The sequence below is a fragment of the Mobula birostris genome, chromosome 14 (assembly GCF_030028105.1).
Source record: "Mobula birostris isolate sMobBir1 chromosome 14, sMobBir1.hap1, whole genome shotgun sequence".
Classification (NCBI taxonomy): domain Eukaryota; kingdom Metazoa; phylum Chordata; class Chondrichthyes; order Myliobatiformes; family Myliobatidae; genus Mobula; species Mobula birostris.
In genome coordinates this window covers 49,638,321-49,652,888 of record NC_092383.1, presented here as the reverse complement: position 1 = coordinate 49,652,888, position 14,568 = coordinate 49,638,321, and the positions used below count along the sequence as shown (strand labels likewise).

Genomic DNA, 14,568 nt, shown 5'->3' with positions numbered 1-14,568 from the left:
ATTCTTTTGTTGATAACTGTTAGGAAGTAATACACTATTTTATAGCATTGTAGCAGCTTTGGTAGTATTCTAGTCTGTTCTGTATTTCATTTAAGTAAGTAATTTGTCACAAATTATTTGTCTTTTTTATACCATTTTAACTATTTCCATGAAGCTTTGGCAAAGCATAAATGGGACAAAATGTACTGGTCCCAATGTGTTCCAATTAACCGGAATCCACTAAATTTGGGAATGAATCAGTGAACAATTGACTTGATGTCTATCTTTAAGGATTAACTGGCTTTACAACATAAAGTACAGAATGTGAAGCCTCACCAATTCTTCGGTGATCTGCATGTACAATATGATGTAGTAAATCAGTTCAGGGAGGGCTTTCTTCACAGAGCTCTTCAACTTTCTGTTCTCCAGTAATGTATGCACAAATTCAAAGACGTTGAACACCAAATTCTCAAACCCCAGCACCTCACCTTAGGGAGAAACAAAGAATCAATCAAACTGTTCCAACAACCTTGTCAGTAACACAGACACAGAGTTATATAGGTTCTGTAGCTAGAAATACAATCACCCAGGGGATTATTGTCAACAACACTAATCATCAGGAGACAAGGGATTATACAGCAGACAGACCAGGAACAGTGATAACAAAATCACCAATGTTCTTGAATCCCCACACCAAATCTGAACAGTCTGGCAAAGCAACATACTAAACAGTTTCTTATACCTTTAACCCCAACCAAAAGACATAGGAGCAGAATTAAGACATTTGGCCCATTGAGCCTGCTCTGCCATTCAATACAATACACATACAACCTGATACAAAACAACCTATTCATTACACTTCTTATAATGCTGTTTACAGTGTAAATACATGCTAGTATTTATATATCTATGGACATTTTATTCCACATCTGTACTTCTTTATTTGTAATGTATTTTTTCTTTATAATTGTTAGACAGGAAACAGCTTCTTCCCCCCCCCACCACACCCCGAGACCGTAAGACTACTGAACTCCCTGCCAATTCCACCCATGTCTCATTTTGTATGAAGCACCAGTGGCATTACACCACTCAACCTTTTTGCCAGTGTCATAAATGCACCTAAATGTTTATTTATTTATGGTAATATTGCTCGATGTGTTGTGTGAGTTATATGTACAGGTGTCCTCCACTTTTCGAACATTCGCTTTACGAAACCTCACTGTTACGAAAGACCTACATTAGTTCCCTGTTTTCGCTAACAGAAGGTGCTTTCACTGTTACGAAGAAAGGCAGTGCGCGGGGAAAAGCAGCATGTGATAAAAATCAGTGCACCGCGCACCCCGAGCAGCCACACTCCCCCGGATTTGGAATGGCATTCTAGCCGACATTGCTTAAACACCTGCCTGTGAGCAGCCATTTGCAAGATGAGTTCTAAGGTATTGGAAAAGCCTAAGAGCTCGTAAGGGTGTTACACTTAGCGTAAAACTAGACATAATTAAGCCTTTCGATTATTGTGAATGAAGTAAGGACAAAGTGAGTTTGGCTTGTGGAAGCTGACGAAGATGATGTTGAAGAGGTTTTGGCATCCCATGACCAAGAACTGATAGATGAAGAGCTGATGCAATTGGAAGAGGAAAGGATAACAATCGAAACTGAATTCAGTAGCGAAAGTGAAGTCGTCCAGGAACTGAACTTGAAGAAACTACGTGAGATTTTCCCTGCAATGATAAAGTACGACTTTAATTTTGAAAGGATACATCAGTTTAGGGTATATTTGCAAGATGGTTTGAGTGCTTACAAAGAACTGTATGATCCAAAAATGTGCGAGGCTAAGCAGTCAAGCAAGCCTTCCACATCAGCCACAGCAGACAATGAACCTCGACCTTCGACATCGAGGCAGGCAGACATAGGAGAAGATGACCTGCCTGCCCTAATGGAAACAGACGACGATGAGACGACACCCCAGCGTCCCACCACCCCAACCCCCAGGCCGCGGACAGATACCGATTCGCAGAGAATGCAGCGGTAGCCGGGAGGCACACAGCACATCTTTAAGAAAAAAGCCGAAATAAACAAGCTAATTAATTAGGTGTCGCCCGGCACGTAAATGTCCGCCCAGATCAGAGGTGATTGCCAATTGCGTTGCCTCTGATCTGGGCCGACAATTATGTGCCGGCGGCACCTAATTAGTTAGCATGTTTATTTCGGCTTTTTTCTTAAAGCTGTGCTGTGTGCCTCCCGGCTACCGCTGTATCCCTGCATTCTTCGCGGATTAGTATCGGTCGGCGGCCTGAAGGGTGGGGGCCACTGCACAACCCAAACTCCGACGACTCAGTCTAACACACCATCATCAGTGTGCTCGGCAAGCTATCTTCCCAATTCCGGTAAGTGATACTACACTGTACATACATTATTTCTACTTTATATAGGCTGTGTATTTTTATGTGTTATTTGGTATGATTTGGCAGCTTCATAGCTTAAAGATTACTGGAGAGAGTGTTTTTTCCAACAGCGCTTGCGTGAGATTTTCTGCCGAGAGCGCTTGCATGAGATTTTCGCCATGGAGAACAGTGTCGGCAGTGATTGTGGAAAAGTATTTCTACTTTATATAGGCTGTGTATTTATCATATCATTCCTGCTTTTACTATATGTTACTGTTATTTTAGGTTTTATGTGTTATTTGGCATGATTTGGTAGGCTACTACTGGTTCTGCGAACGCTCACAAAATTTCCCCATATAAATAAATGGTAATTGCGTCTTCGCTTTACGACATTCTGGCTTACGGACCATTTCATAGGAACGCTCTACCTTTCCAATGGCAGGGGAAACCTATACTGTGCATCTTGGTCCACAGGAAAGCTGTTTTGTTTGGCAGTACTTGTGTACAGTGGAATGACAATAAACTTGAACTTGAGGTTGATCAGTGAGCCCAACTCTTATCCATCTCCACTCCTTTGATTCATCACCACCCGTTACATTTTCCTGATCCTTCCCATGTTCATTCAAGAACTTGGAAATAACGATGTTTTAATTCAGAACAAGCCATTTGATACAACCACTTGGCATCATGGTACTGAGGGGGCCACGGTAGTGAGACACTATCACTGTGCAGGGCAGACTTTGGAGTTCAATTCCAGTGTCGTCTGTAAGGAGTTTGTGCATTCTTTCTGTGACCACATGGGTTTCCCCTGGGTGCTCTAGTTTTCTTCCACATTCTAAAGACATACGGGGAGGTAAGTTGTAAATTATCCTGTGATTAGGCTAATGTTGCTGGGCAGAGCGGGGCATTGGACCAGACTGACCTGTTCCACACTGCATCTCCAAACAAAAGAATATCAATCTTTTCTCTCATGGGCCATGGCTCTAATTTCTTCCATCTTGTTCCACATTCCTTCATCTTCGATCAGTTCTAAACTCAAATACACACTCCACTTCTGTCCTAAGCATTAAACCGGGAAGCAGTCTTGACACAAAAAGTTCCAGCTGCAGTGGTGTACATCTTTGCATCTGATCTGCAATCAACAATCACCAATTCAAACTTAAAGGTCTAGTTCCTCCATAAACCAGACCTGGAATACCTCACAATAAAGTGCCAGCCATTTTACCTGTTACAGGACATTTCAGCAACCATTTTGGTAGTGGGGTACATTTCACCTCAGGCCAATGTCAAAAAGGCTTTAGATAAACTAAGCGATGTAATCAACCTGCATGAAACAGCACCCATTGACGCCTTCACCATCATTTTGGGGGATTTTAACCAGGCCAGCTTGATAAAGACACTAAATAATTATTGTCAACTAATCACCTGTAGTACAGGGGAAACAACATGCTGGGCCACAGTTACATTAAGATCAAGAACGCCGACCGTACTATTCCACGTCTACACCTCAGAAAGTCTGATCACCTAGCTGTACTTCTACTCCCTGAGTATTGGCAGAGATTGAAAACTGCAGCACCAGTAATGAGGACCAAGAAGATATGGAGCAGGGAGGAACAGGAGCACTTACAGGACCGCTTTGAATCAGTGGACTGGACTGTGTTCAGTGAGTCATCTTCAAACCTGGATCAGTATGCCACAGTTGTTACCGACTTCATTAAAACCTGTGTGAATGAGTGTGTGCCTATGAAAACTTACTGTACATTTCCAAACCAAAAGCCGTGGATGAACCAGGAGGTCCGTGGTCTGCGAGGGCTAGGTCTGTGGCATTCAAGTCTGGCAATCCAGATCCGTATAAGAAGCCAGGTATAACATGTGGAGGGATATTTCCAGGGTGAAGAGACAATTCCGAGTGAGGTTGCATGGCAACTCTGGCAGGGTTTCCAAGACATTACTTCCCACAAAGCTAAATCCAATAGTATGAATGGCAGTGATGCTTCACCACCAGACGAGCTCAACGCCTTGTATGCAGCTATGAGGATCCCTGCAGCATCTGGTGGCCCTGTGATCTCTGCCTCAGAGGCTGATGTCAGGCTGTCTTTCAAGAGAGTGAACCCTAGCAAAGTAGCAGACCCAAGGTAAGGCTCTAAAAACTTATGCCAATCAACTGGCGGGGATATTCAAAGATATTTTCAATCTCTCTATGGTCAGAAGTTCCAATTTGCTTCCAAAATGCAGTAATTATACCAGTGCTCAATAGAGCAGTGCAAGCTGACTTAAGGACTAACATCCAGTAGCACTCACATCTACAATGATGAAATGCTTTGTGAGGTTGGTCATGGCTAGAATCAACACCTACCCCAGGAAGGCCCTGAACCCACTGCAATTTGCCTATCACCACAATAGGTCTATGGCAGATGTGATCTCAATGGCTCTTCATGTGGCCTTGGATCATCTGGACAATGCAAGAACCTGTGTCAGGATTCTGTTTATCGACAATAGCTCAGCTTTTAATACCACCATTCCTACAGTACAGGTTGAAAAACTACAGAACCTGGTCCTCTGCACTGGATCCCTGACTTCCATACCAGCAGACCACAATCTGTACGGATAGATCTCCCCCTCGCTGACAATTAATGCTGCCCCTCCACAGGGATCTGTGCTTAGCCCACAGCTCCTCTCTCTCTACGCCCATGACTGTGTGGTTAGGCATAGTTCAAGTGCTACCTATAAATTTGCTGATAGTACAACTACTGTTGGCAGAATTTCAGATGGTGACGAAAGGGTGTACAGAAGCAAGATATACCAGTTAGTTATGTGGTGTCACAGCAATAACCACGCACTCAGTGTAAGCAAGACCAAAGAGCTGATTGTGGACTTCAGAAAGGGCGAGACGAGGGAACACATACCAATCCTCATGGAAGGAGCAGAAGCGAAGAGAGAGCAAGCATTTTTAAGTTCCTGTGTGCCAATATCTCTGAGGACCTAAACTGGAGGCAACATATCAATGCAGCTATAAAGAAGGCAATTCAACGGCTATACTTCATCACGAGTTTACAGCTATACTTCATTAGGAGTTTGTCAAATAAAACACTCAAAACCTTCTACAAATGTACTGTGGAGAACATTCTGACTTGCTGCATCATTATCTGATATGGGTGGGGGGGGGGGGGCGATAATGCACAAGATCGAAGCAAGTTGCAGAAATCTGTAAGATTAGTGAACTCTATCAGGGTACTGGCCTCCAGAGTACCCCAGTCATCTTCAAGGAGAGGTGCCTTAGGAAGGCAGCGTCCATCATTAGGGATCCCTATCAACCAGGACATGCCCTCTTCACACTGTTAATATCGGGAAGGAGGTAAAGAAGCCTGAAGGCACACACTCAGCAATTCAGGAACAGCTTCTTCACCACTGCCATCCAATTTCTAAATGGACACCAAACCCATGAACAATAGCTCGCTGCTTCTTTATTTGTCTTTTTTACACTACTTATTTTAACTTAACTACTTAATAGACACATATACACTTACTGTAATTCAGTTTTATTTCATCTATATTCATCATGTACTTCATTGTACTACTGCCGTAAAGTTTAACAAATTCCATAACATAAGCCAATGATATTAAGCCCGATTCTGATTCTAATGTAACAATCAGGAACAATTTCTTATCATTCAAGTTAGTGCAAAGCATCCACTTACCATCCGAATCCACCGGATCATCCACCTCCTCCGTGTAATTCACTTCTGTCCTTACGTAAGTGTCATGTTGTTAAGGGAAACAGCAAATGTTTAACTACTGTCAGCCTTCGGATACCACTGAGTATCACAGACACAACACTGTGACATTCATTACCTCATTAGAATATAAAACACTAACCTACTCCAAGATCAATCTAACCCTTCCCTCCCACACAGTGCCCCATTTTTCAGATGTATTAGTATTACAGCAGAGTAAAAGGAATTGCAGAGGCATGGGAGGGGGAACCGGCCAAAGTTGATTGGAAGGGGACACTAGCAAGGATGATGGCAGAGCAGTAATGGCTGGAGCTTCTGGAAGCAATTCCAAAGGTGCAGGATAGATACATCCCAAAGAAGTATTCTCCAGGCAGGATGATGCAATTGTGGCTGAGGAAATGAAAACCACCATAAAAACAAATAAGAGGGCATATAATTGAGCAAAATTTAATGGGAAATTAAAGGGATTGGGAAACTTAAAAAATAACAGAAGGCAACTAAAATTCGAAAGGAGGAAAACGATGAAATACAAATGTAAGTTAGACAACAATATCAAAGGGAATGCCAAAAGCTTTTCTCCCCCAGATAGATAAAGAGTTAAAGAGAGGCGAGAGTAGATCATAGTACCGCTAGAAAGTGTTGCTGGAGAGGTAGTAATGGGGACAAGAAAAACAGTCTTCCATGCGGATGACACTAGCAATATGCTAGAAGTTCCAGAGTGTCAGGGGGCAGAAGTGAGTGCAGTTGCTATTACTAGGAAGAAGGTACTTAGAAAACTGAAAGGTCTGAAGGTAGACAAGTCACCTGGATCAGATAGACAACACTCCAGGGGTCCAAAAGGTGTAGCTAAAGAGATTATGGAGGCATTATTAATGGTCTTTCAGGAATCACTAGATTCTAGAATGGTTCTGGAGAACTGGAAAACTGCAAATGTAACTCAAGAAGGGGAGGCAGAACAAAGGAAATTATAAGATCTCCTGACCTCAGTGGTTGGGAAGATGTTGGAGTTTATCATTAGGAATGAGGTATCAGGGTACTTGAAGGTACAGGATAAAATAGGACCAAGACAGCATGGTTTCTTCAAGGGAAAATCTTGCCTGGCAAAGCTATTAGTATTCTTGAGGAAATAACAAGCAGGATATACAAAGGAGAATCGGTTGATGTTGTGTACTCAGATTTTCAGAAGGCCTTTGACAAGCTGCCACACGAGACTGCTTAACAAGATAAGAGCCCGTGGTATTACAGGAAAGGTACACTAGATATTGGCTGATTGGCAGGAGGCAAAGAGTGGGAATAAAGGAGGCGTTTTCTGATTGGCTGCCAGTGACCAGTGGTGTTCTGCAGGGTTGGTGTTGGGAGTGCTTTTTATGTTCTCTGTCAATAATATATAGATGATGGAATTGATGGCTTTGTGGCCAAGATGAAGAAAGGTGAAGTGGCAGGTAGTGTTGAGGAAGCAGGACTTGGGCAGATCAGGAAAATGGGCAAAGAAGTGACACATAGAATACAATTTCAGGAAGGATATGGTCATGCACTTTGATAGAAGGAATAACAGCAGAGACTATATTTTAAATGAGGAGCAAATTCAAAAATCTGAGGCGAAAAGGGACTTGGGAGCCCTCGTGCAGAATTCCCTAAAGGTTAATTTGCAGTTTGAGTTGGTGGTGAGGAAGGCAAATGCAAAGTTAGTACTTATTTTGAGAGCAGTAGAATATAAAAGCAAAGATGTAATCCTGAGACTATTGTGAGAAGCTCTTATTTAAAAAAGGATTGGAAATGGTTCAGAAGAGGTCCACAAGAATGATTCCTGGAATAAAAGGATCAATTGGAGGCTCTGTGCCTTTACTCACTGGAATTTAGAAGAATTGGGGGGCGGGGAAATCCCATTGAAACCTATCAAATGTTTAAAGGCCTCGAAAGAGTGTATGTGAAGAAGATCTTTCCTATGGTGGGGGGAGTCTAAGGTCAGAGGGCACTGCCTCAGAATAAAGGAATATCCAGTTAGAATAGAGGCGAGAAAAAGATGATGTTCAAAATAAATCCAGAATAATCAAATTCTAGAATGGATAGAGGTGACCAGATCAAGTTGCATAAGGTGTTAAGAGGCATGGATTGAGTGGTCAGCCAGAGACTTTTCCAAAGGTCGCTAATACCAGGAGGTATAATTTTAAGGTAACTGGGAGAAAGTACATGGGAATGTCAGAAGTAAGTTATTTACACAGAGAGTGGTGGTGGTGTGGAATGCCCTGCCAGGGGTGGTAGTTAAGGCAGATAATATTAGGGTATTTAAGAGAATCTTAGATAGGCACATGGATGATAGAAAAATTGAGGGCTTTGCGGGTGGGAATGGTTACAGTAGGCTAAAAGGTCCGCACAATGTCATGGGTCAAAGGGCTTGTACCATGCAGTCATGTTCTGTGTTATAAGCACGAAATAGGCCCTTCTGGCCTTTGAAGCTGCGCTGCTCAGTAACCCCTGATTTAACCCTTACCTAAACACAGGGCAATCTACAACGACCAATCAATCTACGAACCCCACTTCCAGAAATGCTGGGGTATTTTCCAAAATGCAATAAAAACAAAAATCTGTGATATGTTAATTCACGTGAACCTTTATTTAACTGACAAAAGTACAAAGAAAAGATTTTCAATAGTTTTACTGACCAACTTCATTGTATTTTGTAAATATACACAAATTTAGAATTTGATAGCCTCAACACACTGAACAAAAGGCAGGATACTTGGTAGTGTGGAGGAGCAGAGGGATCTGGGGGTACATGTCCACAGATCCCTGAAAGTTGCCTCACAGGTGGATAGGGTAGTTAAGAAAGCTTACGGGGTGTTAGCTTTCATAAGTCGAGGGATAGAGTTTAAGAGTCGCGATGTAATGATGCAGCCTAACTCTGGTTAGGCCATACTTGGAGTACTGTGTCCAGTTCTGGTCACCTCACTATAGGAAGGATGTGGAAGCACTGGAAAGGGTACAGAGGAGATTTACCAGGATGCTGCCTGGTTTAGAAAGTATGCATTATGATCAGAGATTAAGGGAGCTAGGGCTTTACTCTTTGGAGAGAAGGAGGATGAGAGGAGACACGATACAAGATAATAAGAGGCTACTAGACAGGTAGATGGAGGAATCTAAGGTGGGGGCTTATATGGGAGGCAGGGTTTGAGGGTCAGCACAACATTGTGGGCCGAAGGGCCTGTACTGTGCTGTACCATTCTATGTTCTATGTAAAAGTTGGGACAGAGTTAAAATAAGATTGAAAAGTGCACAAAATATTCAAGTAACACTGGTTTGGAAGACTCCACATTAGCAGGCTAATTGGTAGCAGGTGAGGTATCATGACTGGGTATAAAAGTAGCGTCCATCAAAGGCTCAGTCTTTGCAAGCAAGGATGGGTCGTGGCTCACCACTCTGTGTCAAAATTCCTGAGAATTGTTAGTCAGTTCAAAAGGAACATTTTTCAACGCAAGATTGCAGAGAATTTAGGTCTTTCAACATCTACAGTACATAATATTGTGAAGATTCAGAGAATTCAGAGACATTTCAGTGCGTAAAGGGCAAGGTCGGAAACCACTGTTGAATGTGCGTGATCTTTGAGCCCTCAGGCGGCACTGCCCAAGAAACCGTCATGCTACTGTGACAATTATAGCCACCTGGGCTCAGGAGTACTTCGGAAAACCATGGTCAATCAACACAGTCCGTCGCTGCATCCAGAAATGCAACTTGAAACTGTATTACGCAAAGAGGAAGCCATACATTAACTCTATGCAGAAACACCGGCGAGTTCTCTAGGCCCGAGCTCATCTCAGATGGACCGAAAGACTGTGGAACCGTGTGCTGTGGTCAGATGAGTCCACATTTCAGCTAGTTTTCAGAAAAATCGGGCGTCGAGTTTTTCGTGCCAAAGATGAAAATGATCATCCAGATTGCTATCAGTGAAAGGTGCAAAAGCCAGCATCTGTGATGGTATGGGGGTGCATCAGTGAGTTGCATGTATGTGAAGGTACCATTGACTCTGAGGCATATATTAGGATTTTAGAGAGACATACGTTGCCATCAAGGCGACGCGCATCATGAAGAGGAGAATCAGACAACGGAGACCACGGACTGTTGAGCAGCTGAAGTCTTATATCAAGCAAGAATGGACAAAATTTCCAATTGCAAATCTACTACAATTAGTATCTTCAGTTCCAAAACGATTAAGAAGTGTTATTAAAAGGAAAAGTGATGTAAAGCAATGGTAAACATGCCTCTGTCCCAACTTTTGTTGAGTGTGTTGCAGCCATCAAATTCTAAATTTGGGTATGTTTACAAAATACAATTAAGTTGGTCAGTAAAACCATTGAAAATCTTTTCTTTGTACTTTTGTCAGTTAAATAAAGGTTCACGTGAATTAACATATCACAGATTTCCGTTTTTATTGCATTTTGGAAAATATCCCAGCTTTTCTGGAAATGGGGTTTGTACTAACCAGTATGTCTTTGGACTGTGGCAGGAAACCGGAGAAAACTCAAACATTCAATGGGGAGGAGGTACAGGTGACATCAGAATTGAACTCTGAACTCCGACACTCCAAGCTGTAGTCACGTTGCACTAACCATGGCACCCTCCAATAAAGGTAAAAGGATCAGCTCACAGTACAAGAACAAAGAACAGATACGGTGACTATTTCAAATGCAGCGTTGATTCAAAAGATCAAAATCCTAGCTCTCTCTACAAAGTTCAGATCAAAGTTAGGAGCTCAAGGGTCTTCCATTACAGTAAGATTAAGCATTTTGAATGTAAAAATTTTGACATGTTGACCACTGTTCAGGAACCATTTGAATTAGCACTGGGATGAGTGAAAGATAAAAAAAAATGCTGGCAAGATGGAGAGAGGAACAGAGTTAATGTCTCATCAGTACTGAGGGAAGGATATGTGGCCACACTATCAGTTAGTGTGTTCCAAACAATGGGCAGGATCTGTTGCATGGATGAGGTCATGTGCTTTGGGAAGTTCTTTACCAAAGCTGTCACTGCCTGTAAAATTAAAGAGCAAGGAAATATAATGAACATCAATACTTAATACATACACCAAAGCAAAGCTGGATCAGGGCCACCAGGATGAGTAGCTTTAAACTCCTCAGCATTATCATATTAGAGGATCTGTGCTGGGACCAGCATATTACAGCCATCTCATAGGCAGCACAGCAGCACCTCCACTTTCTGAGAAATAGGTCTATGAAGGTTCTCAGTCAGTCAAGCAGTAGTAAATCAAGGCAACTGGACTTGCTGTGTTGTCGCCACTCATCCAAAGGGCTTCTTCAGTTCTGATCCTTGGGTAGTTTTCCGGCTTATACACTCTAAGTTGTTTAAAGGTATAGAAATCACATGGAGACACTGAGGTAGAGATGTTAGGACTGCTTTGCAAGTTCGTAGATGGTGTCATATCCCAGCCCCCGCTTTGCTGATAACAATGTGCACATTTTGGACAGGGAGGACAGGCAGTTTGAAAGGGGTTAAAGTAGCCATCTTTGTCAAACTGGAAAACTCATCCCTGAACAGAAGGGTACAACACCACCCATCAGTTATTTACAGTGTAGTCCTAACATCACTACTCTGTCGTCCCCACAACAGTTCACACCTTCATTCATGCAAAGACAAGACTAATGCCCCTCTCATTACCTCTAGGACTCTTAACAACCCTCATGTGATTGCTCTATCTTTAGACAACTCAGAGTTTATAGGCCGGAAAACACCATAGATCAGAACTGAAGAAGCCTCTCAGATGAGTGTCGAAACGTCTCCTAGACAACACAGCAAGTCCAGTTGCATTGATTTACTACTGCTTGATATACTTCCTTAGCAGTTTACAAAGACTCAATGTTACCAAAAACTCTGACAAACGATGCCCAGTGAAGAGAGTATCCTAACTAGCCGCACCACGGCATGTAATGGAAACATCAATACCCAAGAATGGAAAATGCTCCAAGAAGTGATGGATACAGACCAGTCCATCACAGGAAAAGCCCTCCTCACCATTGACCACATTTACATGGGGCACTGCCACAAGGAAGTAGCATATATCATCAAACAACTCCACCACGAAGGCCACGCTTGCTCTCTTCTCACTGCTGCCATTGCGAAAGAGATACTGGAGCCTCGGGTCCTACACCACCAGGTTCAGGAACAATTTAACTACTTTTGTACATTAGTTGCTTATCAGTCTTTATGTATGGTTTTTCAGAAATTCTATTGTATTTATTTTCCTGTAAATGCCTGCAAGAAAAGGAATTTCAAGGTAGTATATAATAACATAAATGCACTTGGATAACAAACTTTATTTTGACCAATAAAGGAAAGAGAAGGAATCAAGGACATTACTTAAGCAACACACAACATCAAGACTAGGGAACTGGTGTGTCACTGGTAAGTAGCTAGCGTTCCACTATTCAAGAAGGAAAGCAAGGAAATATAAGACTGGGGAGTCTAAGGTCAGTAGCAGGGAAGTTGCTAGAAAAGATTTTTTGCGAAAAGAATTATAAATATTTGGAAAACCACAGCCTAATTAGGGACAGTCAACATGCCTTTATGTGGGGCAAGTCATGTCTTACTAAGTTGATCTGAGTTTTTCAAGGACATGACAAAGTTGACTGATGAAGATAGAGCTCTGGATGTTGTCTACATAGATTTTATTAAGATGCATGGAATCTGTGATGATTTAGCCATTTGGATTCAGAATTGCAAAACAGAAGGTAGAGGTTAATGGGCCTTATTCTGGACTAAGTCAGAGGTAGGGAGATGCTACTTCCACTGGTATGCCCAGTGTTTATTTATATTTACTTGAAGATACAGTACAGTACCAGGCCCTTCTGACCCAATTACACTCATGTGACCAATTAACCTACTAGCCTAACCCATACGTCCTTGAGCTGTGGGAGGAGACCAGAGGAAACCCACAAGGTCACGGACAGCAAGTGCAAACCCTTTACAGAGAACGGCAGAAACTGAACCCAGGCCACGGGCGCTATTATAGCTTTGTGCTAACTGCTACACTACCATGCTGCCCCACGATATCATATGGAGAAAATGGGGAAAAAGAAATCCAAGGTAAAGTTGGGTAAAGGGCAAAGAATATTTAGAACTGACAGAATGCACAGCCAGTAATTTTGGTAAATTATTAAAAATAACTGAGCACCACAGTAGGGTAGCAGTTAGCGTGATGCTTGTACAACCTGGGGTGGAGTTCAGAGTTCAATCCCGGCATCCTCTGTACAGAGTCTCTTGGAGTATCTGTTTTTTCTCAGGGTCCTCTGGTTTCCTCCCACAGTCCAAAGATGAACCAGATACATTAAAATTGTCACATGGTTAGGTTAGGGTTAATTGGGGTTGTCGAGGGTTGCTGGGTAGAAGGGCCTGTTCCACACTCTATTTTAAATAAATAAACAAATAATGCTGCTAGCCTAGATTATCAAATGGATATAAAAACAAAAAAATGCTAGGAACATTCAGGGGAATGGGCAGCGTCTGTGGAGAGAAAAACTGCACTGAGGGTTTCCTGCTTTTTTTGGGCTTTACTTCAGGCTTCAATCAACTTTACTTTTGATTTCCAGGAACCTAAAGGTTATGGGACAAAGGCTGGAGGTCAGTCATGCCAATATTCTCCAGGTAACACTCTAGTAAACAGGTGGTAGTTTCTCAAAGAATCATTCACTTCAGGGTTGATTGCCTGGGTGTCAACTGGGATAATCAACCAGCAAGAGGATGCTATTAAACATCACTATCACCCTGTTGGATCCCACTGTTTAATTGTTATTTTCTTTGCAGTTAAACAATCAATTATCTGCTTATATTTTATACATTTATATACAAGTAAATACTTACTATGATTCCTAGTGGCTCTAGAAGGCACATAATAGTTTAATATGCCTCTGGTGGTTACACAAAGTATATTTCTCAATAGCTCTGCAAGTTTTTTGTTCTGCATTCAGTGAATAAGTGTTTTCTCATTTGTAGTATTGATTAAGTGCTTTCTAATTGGTTCACCCTTATCTATGGATTTGTTTGGAATTTTTACCTCTGCAGTATAAAAATAGCTATTTTATGCTAGGCAGCATTTTCAGTTTCTCTCATCTCCAACAAGTATACTGTCACTGTTCTGTTGAACTTCTCTTTGCTCTATCAACTTTGAGTAAAGTGATTGCAAAGAAACAAGTTTTGAGCCTCTTTCCTTACTTCCAAAAGAACCCTGGGTTCAAACACCAGAATCCATCAAACCGTATGAAAGAAGTTGTTTAATTCCAGCAGCTCTGACTACAGATATTTCCTGATTACACCACACAACTTACCTTCAGCACCTCCATCTTCAATCCACTGTCAGAGTTTGGGCCATCTGGCATTTGTAGAGCTTGTACAAAGGCCTGGATGAACTGCTGTACCACAGGGAAAATCAATGCCTTCGCCGCCCCCTGTCAGATGTACAGAAAAAA

General features: G+C 42.1%; 1 protein-coding gene across 1 annotated transcript in view; it reads right to left on the bottom strand.

The window, feature by feature from the left end:
• Positions 1-14,568, bottom strand: part of ipo9 (importin 9) — a 169,329-nt gene that overhangs the window by 103,294 nt on the left and 51,467 nt on the right. The window contains exons 7-10 of the mRNA XM_072278524.1: positions 14,428-14,547; positions 11,022-11,119; positions 6,059-6,120; positions 316-467 (exon numbers count right to left, since the gene is read on the bottom strand). Coding sequence (XP_072134625.1) covers positions 316-467; positions 6,059-6,120; positions 11,022-11,119; positions 14,428-14,547 — 432 coding nt within the window. The remainder of the gene's footprint in view (positions 1-315; positions 468-6,058; positions 6,121-11,021; positions 11,120-14,427; positions 14,548-14,568) is intronic.